The 13,653-nt window shown below is 46.0% G+C and overlaps 2 protein-coding genes across 3 annotated transcripts in view; one reads left to right on the top strand and one right to left on the bottom strand.

Moving 5' to 3' along the window:
- The window catches only part of RGL1 (ral guanine nucleotide dissociation stimulator like 1), a 60,150-nt gene extending 55,921 nt beyond the window's left edge, over positions 1-4,229 (top strand). The window contains exons 17-18 of the mRNA XM_071751363.1: positions 1,702-1,816; positions 2,281-4,229. Of these exons, the coding sequence (XP_071607464.1) occupies positions 1,702-1,816; positions 2,281-2,465 (300 nt within the window). The 3' untranslated portion in view covers positions 2,466-4,229. The remainder of the gene's footprint in view (positions 1-1,701; positions 1,817-2,280) is intronic.
- A 1,243-nt stretch (positions 4,230-5,472) lies between these two features.
- The window catches only part of COLGALT2 (collagen beta(1-O)galactosyltransferase 2), a 45,548-nt gene continuing 37,367 nt past the window's right edge, over positions 5,473-13,653 (bottom strand). For both annotated transcript variants that reach the window (XM_071751368.1, XM_071751369.1), the window contains exons 6-12: positions 13,347-13,466; positions 12,821-12,897; positions 10,832-10,938; positions 9,912-10,044; positions 8,231-8,358; positions 7,547-7,753; positions 5,473-7,186 (exon numbers count right to left, since the gene is read on the bottom strand). In XM_071751368.1, coding sequence (XP_071607469.1) covers positions 6,910-7,186; positions 7,547-7,753; positions 8,231-8,358; positions 9,912-10,044; positions 10,832-10,938; positions 12,821-12,897; positions 13,347-13,466 — 1,049 coding nt within the window. In that variant the 3' untranslated portion in view covers positions 5,473-6,909. The remainder of the gene's footprint in view (positions 7,187-7,546; positions 7,754-8,230; positions 8,359-9,911; positions 10,045-10,831; positions 10,939-12,820; positions 12,898-13,346; positions 13,467-13,653) is intronic.

Here is a 13,653-nt window from a genome sequence, read left to right as displayed (position 1 = left end):
AAAACTCATCCCTGCAGCCAGGGAGCACAGCAGGTGTGTGTATTGCTGTCACACAGCTGTCAAACTCGGTTTGGTTTTGGTTTGTTTTTTTTTTTTTTGCACTTGTTCCACACCAGAAAAGTACCTATTTTGGATTTTTTTTTTTTTTCCAAAGACTGAACTTGCCTCTGGATGAATGCCATGGATTGTTCCCAAACAAGACAAACAAACACTACTTGTCTGGATTTAGGTTGTGTCTTGATGCCACCCCAGGGTGGTTTTCCTTTTTCTTTGCTGACCTGTGGGACAGAAATCAATGCCTTTTGTGTGTACTCTGAAATGACTGATGTACCTCTTTGTAATGTGCAATCACTCATGGAGAGCAAAACCTTTTTTAACTCACATTTTCATTCCTGAGGGGCAATAGCTTGGCCTTTTATTTTAAAAGTGGGCATTGAGATGTTTTCATCCAGAGAATCATAGAATGGCTTAGGTTGGAAGGGAGCTTAAAAAGCCACCTATCCCAACCTCCCTGTTGTGGGCAGGGATGCCTCTCAATCAGACAAGGCTGCCCCAGGCCTCATCCAGCCTGGCCTTGAAGTCCAGGGGGACTTAAATGGTGCTTTTGTTTTTGGGAAACAATGAGCCAGTTCATGACACCTGGCTCCACAGGGAAGATGACAAATGTTGCCATTCAAAATATGTGGCACTTGGTAAGAGTGAGAGGTTTGACAACAGCATCTTTGTAGAAGTGTCTGGTCTTGAAATTAAAGTTTGCATTTTAGCAGAAAGTTCTGTGTGGAGCATTCTGATGAAGAGAATGCTCTTCTGCTGTTTTGACACCAGGTTTTGCCTTGAGCAGCTTTCCCCAGGACCTGCCTTCTGGAAACTGGGTGCTGTATGCAAGGAAGCTGATCACCCATTTAATTGCACAGCTTACCTCTCTAGTGAAAGTTGCCAGGCACAGCATTCCAGAGCTTCCTTCTTTCCAGATCCACAGAGGATTCTGGTGGTGCCAAGGGAGCTCTGGACCTGTGCTGAACTCTGACTCCTCCCTGCTGGCTCTGCAGGCACCCGAGGTGGCTCAGCTGAGCACTCAGGGTCCCTCCAGGCCACACAAAGGGTGGGGGGAGCTCTTAGAACTCTACCTCATGATTTTAATGATCTGAGCTTTAAATTTCAAACAGCCATCCCCTGAGGGCCTGAAAACTTCAGCTTCTGCTGAGACAAACCTTCCTTTTGAGCATTCCCTTTGTCTGACTGCTCCAGATGCACAGCACTTCCACAGCAGACAGTGAACTCAGCTACAAGGCCAAAAATCTTTGCAGGATGTCAAAGTGTTTGGCACAGGGGACTGCAGATTAATTGATGTCTGCAAACAACAGATGGGGCAGCTATTTCTGTGGATTTTTATGGCTAGTTAGAACAATGCCTGATCTCTCACAGGGTTTGTTTAAGAGAGCAGACACTGATTTACTGCTGTCTCTTCTAGGACAGTGTCTGTCATCTTGAACAAAAAATCCACCACACCAAATGTCACAAATCCCACGCTTCAGTATCCAGCAGTGCCTACTGCTCCATTCCTGACCCATCAGTGCTCTGAAATCTTTTCCAAGTGCTCTGCAGACAGGCAGGCCTCTGCTAATTATTAAATCAATTAAATCATCATCTTATTACATCAGTGAATAGGTAGAATCTCTCATTGCAACTCTCTCTTTGCAGCTAACGAGCCAAGACAAAACTCCTGTTGTCATCCAGAGAGCTATGTTGAAGCACAACCTCAGTGCTGACACAGCAGAGGATTATGAGCTTGTACAAATCATCTCAGAGAAAAAAGGTAGGGAGGCAAAACCCTGCTGCTGCCTGAAAGGTTCTGCTGGATTTTGAAGGAGTTAAAGGCTAAAATGTGAAGCAAGGTTGGAAATGCCACAATTGCCAGTGAGAATAAACCCACCTCCCCCCTCCCAGGTAACTGGGATGATTCTCAATGCTCTGTCAGCCCCTCAGACTGTACAGGCAGAGCTTGCTTGGGGGCTGTCAGGTATGGGACAGTGTTTGCAGCTCCCTGACTGCTGTGGGGCTGGGCAGGAGCTCCCAAAAAGCCTGCAAAGAGCTTCCAGAGCAGCTTCAGCTTCACCAACTGGGAGGGGATCTGAGTTTGGCCCCCCTCCTCCCCTTGGAGGTACAGTTACTGTACTCCCCCTGGTGGAACAGTTGCTGTGGGCACTTGGTCAGTTCCCTGTTTCCTCCTGGTTTTCCTCACACCACAAATAAACAATTACTCTGCTTCCTCTTTTGCAGAGCTGGTGATCCCAGGCAATGCCAACGTCTTCTATGCTATGAACAGCCAGGGGAACTTTGATTTCATCCTGCGGAGAAAACCTACGGACAGTGGGGAAAAAATGCTGAGCCCCTGCAGCCTGATGCTTCCCAGGACTCCAAAGAGGAGCTGCTGGAGTGGCAGGCCCAGCAAAATTGCACTGTGATGGGGGCTGAGCACAGGACAGAATCACAGCTGATGAATGTACCCGGCTCTGAAAACCTTTGAAGCTGAAATGCAAAGTCACCTACAGGAAGTCTCTCTCATCCCTTGCAGCCAGATGTTGACAGACAGATTTACAGGACTCTCTGGACTGGAATTTTGGTGTGTTTGGGGTTGTTTTTTTTTTTTATTTTTTGTTTTGCACATTAGCCAAAGGTGAGAATCCCTGCTAGAGGGGAAAACAGGACTTCAACATTTGTCTGAATTCAGTACACCACAGAAGCCAACTCTCTTTGTGAGTAAACCTTTTCCTTTGTGCCAGTATTACACAGAAGAAAGTCTAAATTTATTTTTATAGAACTGGAGAAGAAAAGTCTCAATCCAATTCTGCCTGAACCAAGGAGGAGGCCCCGGGTGGCCTCCAGCAAACTTCAGGAGAGCACTGGTTTGCAGAAGGGGTGTGAGTTGTGTGCCACCAGCAGATGCTGCCTCCAGGAGGCATTTGGGATCCACAGACAAAGCAGGGTGGGTACATCCTGGGAAAACTCATCCCTGCAGCCAGGGAGCACAGCAGGTGTGTGTATTGCTGTCACACAGCTGTCAAACTTGGTTTGGTTTTGGTTTTTTTTTTTTTTTTTGCACTTGTTCCACACCAGAAAAGTACCTATTTTGGATTTTTTTTTTTTTCCAAAGACTGGACTTGCCTCTGGATGAATGCCATGGATTGTTCCCAAACAAGACAAACAAACACTACTTGTCTGGATTTAGGTTGTGTCTTGATGCCACCTGAAGGTGGTTTTCCTTCTTCTTTGCTGACCTGTGGGACAGAAATCAATGCCTTTTGTGTGTACTCTGAAATGACTGATGTACCTCTTTGTAATGTGCAATCACTCATCAAGAGCAAAACCTTTTTTAACTCACATTTTCATTCCTGAGGGGTAATGGCTTGGCCTTTTATTTTAAAAGTGGGCATTGAGAGGAGACAGATGGGTTTAAAGCATTACTGCAACCAACCAGATTTTCTACACTCATATTAATATTATAGACAACCTCCCAGCACCTCCCTTGGTCTTCCTAGAGATCTATTTAATGAATTTCCTGACATGGTACATCCTTGCAGCTGGAATAAAGGATTTTATCATCTCTTTGTGAAACTCTAAGTACCACACTTTTTGAGCCTTTCCCCACAACACAGGCTTTCTTGAAAGCATAGTGAGAGGTTTTATTTTAAAAAGCCCTAACTGAGACATTGGACTGTGAGCAGTCCTTACTGAACAGCCTAATTTTCAGATACTTTATAGTTAAACAAACTCATGCTCCAATTTTTTACAAAACTGGGCTCAGATGACATCAATGCTCAGCAATAAACTCCTGATGCAAACAGTTGGGTTGTACCTTTTACACTGCACAGAGATTTCTCACCTCTGTTGCACTGTGCAGGTTCTAGGCTGAAGAGTTTCAGAACTCCAGTTGCATATTTTTATTGAGAGGGTGAAGATGGTGAGTTTGTGGCTGAACTTTTGCCCAAGACTCCAAGAGAAGTTGAGTTTTCATTGCATTTCAGTGTAAGAATGTGTTAATGTCTGGGTAGTAGCATTTGTGAAGTGTAGGATTGTTCACTCAGAGGTTGTATGTTTGAATCTGAAAGGTGAATGTTCTTGATTTTAAAGTTACACTCTCCAAAAAGTTATAAATATGAAAAGATTTTTTTTTTTAATTGCTTACCTGTAATCTTTATAAAATAAATATAAAAATTGTTTTTCACTAATATTTTCCTGGAGTTAATCTACGTTTTCTCTTAGAATTTATTTATTATTTTTATTTATGGCTTTTTTAACACCTCACACCACTTCTCTCACTGTCACCCTCTCCAACTTCAGCAGTTTTATTGTTTTAACTGTTTTTCTCTTCCCTGCCCCACAGATGACTCAAAACACCCCATTTTAGCTGTAACCCTTCAGCTACAACCTTCCTTCAGCTTTGTTTGGCTCAACATCAGACTCAGTAACAGGTTTGTGCTCTTAGTTCCTGTCAGCATTACTGTGCTACATAATTTTATTTTCTTTTTTAATTCCTACAAGTTTTCATGAAGATGGCTGCTTTGTTTCCTCAGCAATGCAGCTGGGAAGAGCTATCCCAGTAAAACCACTCTCACCTCCATTACCTACTGAGCAGCAATAGCTTTTGGCTTTTTAAAAACCTACATTCCTGTAACATCAATGCACTGAGCTGCCCTCCAGGGATGGGGATTTGAGCAACCTGATCCAGTGGGAGGTGTCCCTGCCCATGGTAGATTTAGATGACTTTGAGGTCCCTTCCAGCCCAAAATGTTCTGTGATTCTTTATTACATCAGATAAATGAGCACAGGCCACAGGGACTCACCTCTCCAGCTCCTCTCTGCTGTTCTGTCAGACCCACATGCAGCTCACTGGAAGCCACGTGGGTGTTACAACAAGCTGGGACCTTCATCTCTGGGGCACTTTTCCCACCACAGCTCCAGAAGTTTCCAAGTCCTCAAAAAGCATAGCCAGGGCCTGGAGAAACAGCTCTGCTGCACCATCAGCCCTAATCCCAAGGGAAGCATGGAACAATTTTAGGAAGGTGGTACTCACATCAACAGTGAAGGGCAACAATACACTGGATGCTCACCAGGTCACAGATTTCCTGCTTCTGAAGGTCACCACAAGCTTCTTACCCACAGCTCTGGGATTGCTTCAGCCACTCCAGGGCCCTTGTAAAGCAGGACCTGGGGAGGAGGTGAGAGGGTTTGTCAGAGAGGAAATGTCACAGGCTCTGTGTGGTGGACATAGCAGCCCTGCTCTCCATACTCACCATGTCACAGGGGCACCTGCTCCACCCTGGCCAGCAGAAGGGACACAGCTTCCAAGGAGCAGAACAGGAATTTTAATACAGCCAGGGACTCCCTGATGGAGTGAGACAGCTGAAAAACTCCTGAGCTGCCTTCCCTGGCCAAGGCTACTCCCACCCAATGAAGAATAACACACAGCTGTTCATCTTGCACCAGGTTTTATGTATTATCAGACCAGCTGACAGGTAATAACATGTTTTCTTTGGCAGAAAGCACAACATTGATCAGTAATTATTAAAAAAAAAAAATACAAAAAAAACCACCCCCAGCCACATACACTCAACAGGCCCAGATCTGCAAGCAGGTGAATCTCAAGATTGTGAGTTGGGGGCATCACCCCAGCACAACAGCAGCCCCCAGATTGAGGTCTGGGCCAGCAGAACCTAAGCAGTGTAGCTCTTGAGCACCCAGCTTCTGAGAGACATCTTTTTTTAAAAAAAAAATACAACAACAAACACCACACTCTGCTGACACAGTAGCCAGCAGCAAGTACATCAGAACACATCCCAAAAAAAAAAAGAAGACAAGTTTGCTTCTCACATGAAAAAAAATATCAAGACAAGTTGCCTTTCTGTCCTATAATGTGCAATTCTATCAAGGCTGTTGACACTGGTATTTCTGTAGGTTGTTTGAATTTTATAAAAAGATAGTGTCAAACAGTTTGTAACCAACCCTTTAAGGTTTAATGTTCCTAGAAGTCCTACACTTGATTTTAAAGCCTTGCAAACAGGTTGTTAGGCTTTGTTTTCCTGAAGGAAGAAACGGAGGCAGGAGTTGAACAAAGCCATGACATGGACCAACTCTGCTTGTGTTCCCTTCAGGCAGTGCAGAGACAAAAGAAAACCAGCAACTTTCACTTTCTCTGCTATTTTCCAAGATTTTAGACATGCCAGGACACCCATTCCAAACTGGAAGGCCTGTTCAGATGCAAGTTTTGACATTTAAGGAGGGGAAGGCAGCAATAGTTTTGTGTAGAAGTGTGATGAGGGAGAGGATACTACAGAGGAGCACTGCTCCAGTGCACTGAATGTTTTTGGAAAGCATCTTGATTCAGACAGGGTTACCTTTGAAAAACAAACCCAAAGAACTCAAACACTTGCCTGCAGTTTCTCACGGGGACCAGGGTAATAAAACCTACAAACCTACAAGAAATAATGGTTACACAGCAGCCCAGCTACAACTACCCAGAAAGGTATTAATGCTTGGACACCTCTATATATTAATCTTCATAAATACAGTGTTCTACATGAGGAACTGTAGAATCATGTCATTCGAGGTTGTTTTTTGGGTTGTTTTTTTTTTTTTTCGTTTTTTGGTTTTTTTTTTCTTCCAAAAGCTCACAAAAGCTTTTGTTCAGATCTCTGCCTTTTTTTCTGCACACCAAGAACACTTGTTCTTTCTCCTCCTTCATCTTCCACCCAGCCTGAGAGGCTTGGTTAGTTGTCCCCACTGTGCTTTGCCATTCCAAGCTGTGGGAGGAAGACCACGTGAAGAGCTGCTCTACAACTTCCAAGGGTGAAAAGCTAAAGTGTGAGGCAGGTTCAGCTGTCAGGAGAGTCCCAGCAGAAGCAGAAGCAGTCATAGCTCATCCCTGGAGGATGGGGTGTTGAGAGATGACTGGGAAGGCAGGGCATCCTTGCTCTGGGCATCACTGTGGATCTTCTCCTGCTTCTGGGATTTCCAGGAGTGTCTTCTGTCCCAGTCTGTTGACACTGTCTCATTGTCCCAGATGGTTGAGGTCTCTGTGTCACTGAGGTAGCCTGGCTGCCCAGTGTAGTGCGTGGGGTAAACAAGGAGGGGTTCTGCTGAAAAGGCTTTCAAGTCTCTGGACTCATAGTACTCCATGTACTTTGCTCTGCAGAGGAGAAAAGAATGATCAGTAACAGAGAAAATGCTGAGCAGTGCCACTGCTTGTGACTCAGACACAAGCCAGGCCACCAGGCAAAGAGGGCCCAGGAGTGGAGGGAGTTGCTGGGGTGGAGTCTGACTCTCTAGAGCACAAACCACATGCCCAACAGCATCACAGAATCATCCTGGCTGAAAAAGATCTTGAACACTATCTAGTCCTGGAGTAGACAACCAAGAAACACAAAGAGTAGCCCTGTCCTCCACCAGCCAGGCTACTAGAAGTGAGACACATCAACATTATCAGGCTGAAGATGATTCAGCAAGACCCAGCTGATGTTAACACAGGTGGCAAAGGTGCTGTACTCACACAGGGTGCTTGTTGTACATGACTGGCAGAAATTCATCTACAGGCAGCATCTTGCTGAAAGGCTCTGCTCTGATGAGTTTCTTAGCCCCTTGTAAAGAGATTGCATAACCCAAGGTCCAGTAGGAGTAATCAGCTTCCACCAGGTTCATGACATTGGGAACTGCTTTCTCAGGCTCCTGCACCTGCATCCTTTTCCGGCCAATATAGCTTAAAGGGGGGAAAACAATGGAACTTGGAAACAAAGCAAATCTGCAGCAATTACACAACTGTTTATGTAAAGCAGGGAAGGGTGGAGGTCCAATCCAAGGAGTAAACCCATACCAGGCTCGCAGATTCTATCCCACACCACTCCCAGCCACCCAAGTCTTAACCCAGTGGGTGGCATAGCTGTGAGAGACTTTGTAAGGGAGGGACAATGACACGTTCAGAGCCTCAGGAGTGAGCTTTGTCAGTTCCTCTGCCACAGCAGCATTTCCAGATGCTGTAGAGATCACACAACACTGCCCACAATAAGCAGCAATGGTACCCATGGGGCACTCCAGTGCCACCCCCAGGAGAAGAGCCACCAAGAAGCCTCTGCCACCTTCCCCGATGCTCCAGCTTTAATCTGCATCCCCATCAGGAGCTGTGATCCTTCCCTGTGATCCCAGGAGTTCCCAGCTGGCTGAGACCCAAGTTACTCACATAAGCTCCCAGTCCAGCTGGGCTTTTTCAATGTCATCCATCAGCTTCAGGAGCTTCCTTTTGAACTGGTGTTCGAAGCGCACGTCGTCCTCAATCACCAGGGTCTTCTCCAGCTCTCTGTTCACCACCTGGAACAAGAAGGAGCAAAAAGATCCTGACCTGGCACTGAATATGCAGGCAGGGAGCCAGGAGAACCATTCCAGGAGCAGAGGTCAGCTAGGAGAGACTGCTGGTGAAGAGAGTCCTGAAAATATCCCATGGCTGAGCATCTGCAAGCTAGAAACCCTCTTCCTCTGACGTTGCACCATCTTCTAAATATCACAGTGGGGGGTGACTGCACACAAATGCCCAAACTAAAGTGTGCCCAAGGCATTAAATACCAACATCAAACCACTTGACTCCCAAGTTCAAAAAGCAGCATGCAACTCACCAGCTACAAACAGCACTAAAATCACAGCTATTGTAAGTGGCCTATCAAGCAGAGGCCTAGCAGAAGACCACAGCCCGGAATATTACTCTTATTAGTTGCAAGATCAACACTATACCATGTATCATAACCTTATTTTTTATGTCATAAAACTATTAGCTCAAAAATACTTGTGTACAATTTACAAGGATTTTGTTATGCTCCAAACTACAGGTAAGGCCTGTGGGCGGGCAAAATGTTTGGTCTGTGAGCACAAGTACACAGAAAAACACAAAACAAAACAAAACCCATCTTGAACCCAGGAGCTGCCAGCTGGCATGGCCACCTCCTCAGGGGCAGGTGCAGCCAAAGCCATAGTTCAGAAAAACCTCTTTTTCAGGAAAAAACTCTTCCTGGAATCTTGTAAGAAGAATAATCCTGGAAGAAGAATAACCCAGTGCCTCCTTCTCCTGAAGGAGGACTTCTGAAGTGACTGAAGTCACTCCTGCTGGATTTAGGCTGTTTGGATCAACACCCTGCCCTGGAGCCAACAACTCTGTCTCCTCAAATACAGGACCCTTCATATTTGGGCTGCCTTGCCTGGTCTTCTTTTAGTACCCCACATCTCACTTGAAACAACCCCTCCTGTTGGTGTTGGGCTGTGTAACTCCCAAGAGCTATGACCAGCACAGCCCAAATCATCTGAAGTGGATGGGGCCTTAAGCATCCTGATCTCGTGGTGTTCCTGACCACGGCAGGGGGGTTGGAACTTTATGATCTTTAAGCCCCCTTCCAACCCAAACCATCCCATAATTCTGTGTCATCTTACAGGTGACCATACAGCTTTTGCCATCCCAACAAGACCTCTTAGCTCAGGTAACAGAGGTCCCAACTGTTAAAAATATTTACAATATGCCAGCTCAAAAATGTCAATGGGCAGAGTTACTATCAACAGATGCAGAACAAGGGGAAAAAAAGCAGGATTTTTTTTTTTTAAAACATCCTTTGTTCTTCAAAACTTGCTTGCCCTTCTCCTAAGCAAATATGCTCCAAGAAGGCTTTGCAAAAACAGTCATGAAAATATTCTGAAAAAAACAAATCAGAGTGAGCTGCTTGGCAGATGGAAAGCAGAGGTGAGAGAGCTGAATGTTGTGTTGGAGAAAACCCCTGTAAGCCAAGGAAAACAGAAACTGGGCTCATATTGATGCTCTGCACTGGGACTGCCTGCCCACAGCACCATCCTGCAGGAATCAGAGGCACCCCCAAGCTCCTCACCTCTTCCCAGATGTAATAGTGGCTGAGGAAGCAGCCAATCTCTCCCCGGGTGAGTGGTCTGGAGGAGTATGGGTCCTGGTAACCTGGGAGCATATCAATGCTGAGAGCTTTGAGCTGACTCGTGTTCAGTGCTCTAAGACAGAGAGAACATCAGCTATCACCATTTAAAGCAGAGTAAATTCAGATTTAACATAAGACACAACCTGGGAAATGCTGATGATGTTCAGAGAAAAGCCACATCTCAAGAAATTCCTGCACGTTTTGCTCAAAAACCTGGAGAATAATTAACTTCTTGATTTGCTTTTCTAAATCAAGCTGGCAAATCATGTCCTTAATTCTGCCAGTGCCTCCTTGTGAAACCAGCAACTTGTCAGGAGCTTGGCTTATATTATTTTTCTAAGATGTCTTGATGAGTACCCAAGTCTTTACCATAGGGAGCACTTGGAGCCCTAGCTCCCTAAAGCTTTTTTGCAACTCCCAGACTGAAGTTTCTGCCTTAATTTCGTGTTAAAAAAAGGTCATAAAACACCTCAGAGTAAGGAAGGTGCTCTGTCAGGGTTTGCTGTAGCACGACAGCTTTGCAGCTCTGAGATGGATGAACATCTCAGGAGATAATTTCTGTCAAACACTTTCACTGCTGACTCCTTTTAACTACGTGGAAGTGTTACAGTTCACAGAAACCTGTATGATTTTAACCTGATTTTCATCTTAGTCTGAACCACACTGCTCTGGGCTCTCTCCTGGAGAAGGACTAATTGCAAAAGAAGAAAGAAACAGAGTAAAACTGCCCCAAACAGGCTATTGGGTAAGGAAGAGAGACTGGCATCTCCCTCAGCCCACCCCTCCCCACTAGAAGGCCCCCCAAGGAGATGGTTTTGGGTAGAACCCCCTCTTTGCAAATAACCCCAGCTGAAACTCACTTTCCATCCACAGCCTCCACTACCTTGACTGCAATCTCCTGCTCATAGAGAGTCCTCAGCATCCGATCCCTCCTGTCTTTCCTACGCTTCAGATTGATCATGAAAATCTGGGAAGAAGAGAAAGACATCAGTCTCCTGGTTTGGGAAAGGGGGAGGGAGAAAGGAGAGTCATGATCTACTCTTCTTCACCAGCTCTACTGGAAAAGCAGATCTTATTAAAATACCAGGTATAGTTTTACTACTATACTTCAGTTTTTTGCTTAAAATTTGTTTAAAAAAATTGGGGTTGGTTTTGACTTGGAAAGTTTGGAAAGGTCTTTGTCTAACAACTGCTTTGCATTGCAGGGGAAGTTGCTCTTTGAGGATGACAAAAGGTGAGAGGAGACCAGTGGCAGATGAGTCTATAATTTCCAAAGATACAGGATTTATATGAAACACAGGTTAAAATGCCCAGCTCCTCTCCCAGAGGAACACTGCCCCAGGTGCCTTCCCACAATGCTGCCTGTATTTAGGATTTTCAGTGGGGTCACCATCCAAGTACAAGGACACAGCAAAGGGAAGATTTTTTTAATTACTTTGGGCACTGAACACCCATTACTACCCCTGCCAGAGAAACAAGCCTAGCAACATGCCAAGGCCAGGAATAGGGATGTCTGGACAGGGCTCAGTCCAAGCCTGGAAGAGACAAAGTCTCCAGGGGAGGGCAGAGGACTGAAACCCTCATTTAAAGGTAAACTGCAGAGGGCCATGGATATTTTTCAGTCCCAGGCAGACAAGTACAAGTGCAGCCTTGTGACCAGTGAAGCTAAACCTTGTCCTAATAAGAAATGGATCAAATTCCAGCTCAGTACAGATGCAGAAATAGTAAGTTGCATAAATAAAGTGCAGCCACAAAGGACAACATGGAAAAAAAAGCCCAACAACCTACACCAGCTGTGATCTAAACACAGATGCACAAACACACGTAGCCAAATCCCATTCAGCCTTCACAAGCCATGTAAACAGATGGAGCAGAATCCACCAAGAAAACAAAGGCTCCCCTGATCACCACAGCTCCCTCAGTCCCAGTGCCCCTGCCAGCCTGGCAGCTGCACCCACTGGGGCTACTGGGGCTGCAAACAACATGGACAGTGGTGAATTAAAGCACAGCAGATCCCTCTCCAACCTTCTCCCCTCAATACCTGCCCTTTCTGTAACATTAGGCAGAGTTGGGAGAGGAATTTCTGCTAGGTCCTGGGCCACTCCTGGTATCAGCAGTCATCTTTTTAGTTCACTTAATGCCACAGCAGAAAAATGTGGTGACCAAGCAGAGCAGGGGGAGAGCTGCCTCAGCAAGGAGCCAACACTCATGGTTTTCATTGCTCCTGATATACCCAGCTTAGACTAAATCCCATCTGTCAGCCTGGCTCCCCTGGCTGCTCCAGGCTCTCCAAGGTCTCTTTCAATCAATCCCTTCTGTCACTGGGAAGCAGGAGAGGTTTCCCCAAAAAAACAGTTTTGTTGCAGAATGGAAGGACTGCTAAGTTGCTCTGCATAGTCAGATGTAGAGGAAACAGCACGAGAGCTGGGGAGTTAAATAACCTGGTTTTCATCCTCACCTCTGCCATCTCCTCCTGGAAATGGCCCTCATGACAGGAAACCCCAAAGGTTTGCTGGGCACTGCCCTTGCACACAAACCTGCACTTCTGAGCAGGGGTACTGCAGCCTGCAGAGCCTCCTTCCTCCACAGCAAATGTCAGAGGGGATGAACATTCCCTCAGCCCTTTCCCTTTTTCTTCCCTGAGCTTGGCTGAAGTTCTCCCCAAATAAGGATGGGTATTTTCTCCTTGTAAAAAGTTTAGGCCCAAAAGATGAGTGGCTGGGAAAGATCTGACTCTGTGAAAAGCAGCATAGACCAAGGGAAGTGGCTGGGAGCTCAGCTACAGGGAGAACCCTGGGATAAATGATAAATGGGAAGACAAGACAAGGGCAGCAAAACAGGTTCCTTACTTCATCAAATCCCATCTTGTCAGGGTTCTTTGGAGGAATGGAGACATACTGAGAGGGTTCAATGGGAGGACGATCAACTGAAAGAGAGGAGAGGTTGAAAGCTTCACCTTCAAACACAGGCTGTGCTGAGAGAACAAATCTGCAGGAGTTTCCATCACTGGGCTGAAAAAAAGCCCCAGGAGCTGGGAGATGCAAGTCAGTGCAGAGGTGAGTGGAGCAGAAAGTGTCCACTTTGCAAAGCAGAAGCCAGAGCTCGTGACAAAACCAAGCTCCTGGAGTCCTTTCCACATGAAAGATGCATTTCTGCATTACTGTGGGGAAGTTGGGAGGCTCTGTGAGTGGGGCTGACCTGACTCTGAGGTGACTCCATCCCCAGGTAGAAAAGCAGTGGGAAATGGAAAACTGCATATTAAACCAGGGTGAGAGCAGGCAGCTCAGGATCCAGGCTCCCAAGGAGAAGAGAGCTTGGGTGCTGGCAGCAGGGGTCTGCAAGCATTAACCTGGGGGTCCCATGATGGGAACTTACTCATGGCCTCGATGAGTGTGTGCACAAAGTTCTCAGTTTCCTCCTGCAGGGTCTGGTGAGGTTTCAGGGGCATGGGAAGGAACCCATAGTGCTCCTGGTTGCAGATGAACATCTGTACTCCTGGGGGTCACAGAGGAACAGAAATGAGAGTCATGCCTTTCACTTACAGATTTTGCTGATTTTCCTGAAGCCACCACGAAACTTAAGCCAGGACCTCAGTCCCCAGAACTGCTGCTTCATAATCAAAGAGCACCAAAACATCACAGAGCCATTCTCTGGTTTATTTGTGTGGCCTCTCCTGTGAAAG

The sequence above is a fragment of the Heliangelus exortis genome, chromosome 8 (genome assembly GCF_036169615.1).
Source record: "Heliangelus exortis chromosome 8, bHelExo1.hap1, whole genome shotgun sequence".
Classification (NCBI taxonomy): Eukaryota; Metazoa; Chordata; class Aves; order Apodiformes; family Trochilidae; genus Heliangelus; species Heliangelus exortis.
The sequence above is the reverse complement of the archived record's forward strand: the minus strand, read 5'-3'. Positions and strand labels throughout refer to the sequence as shown.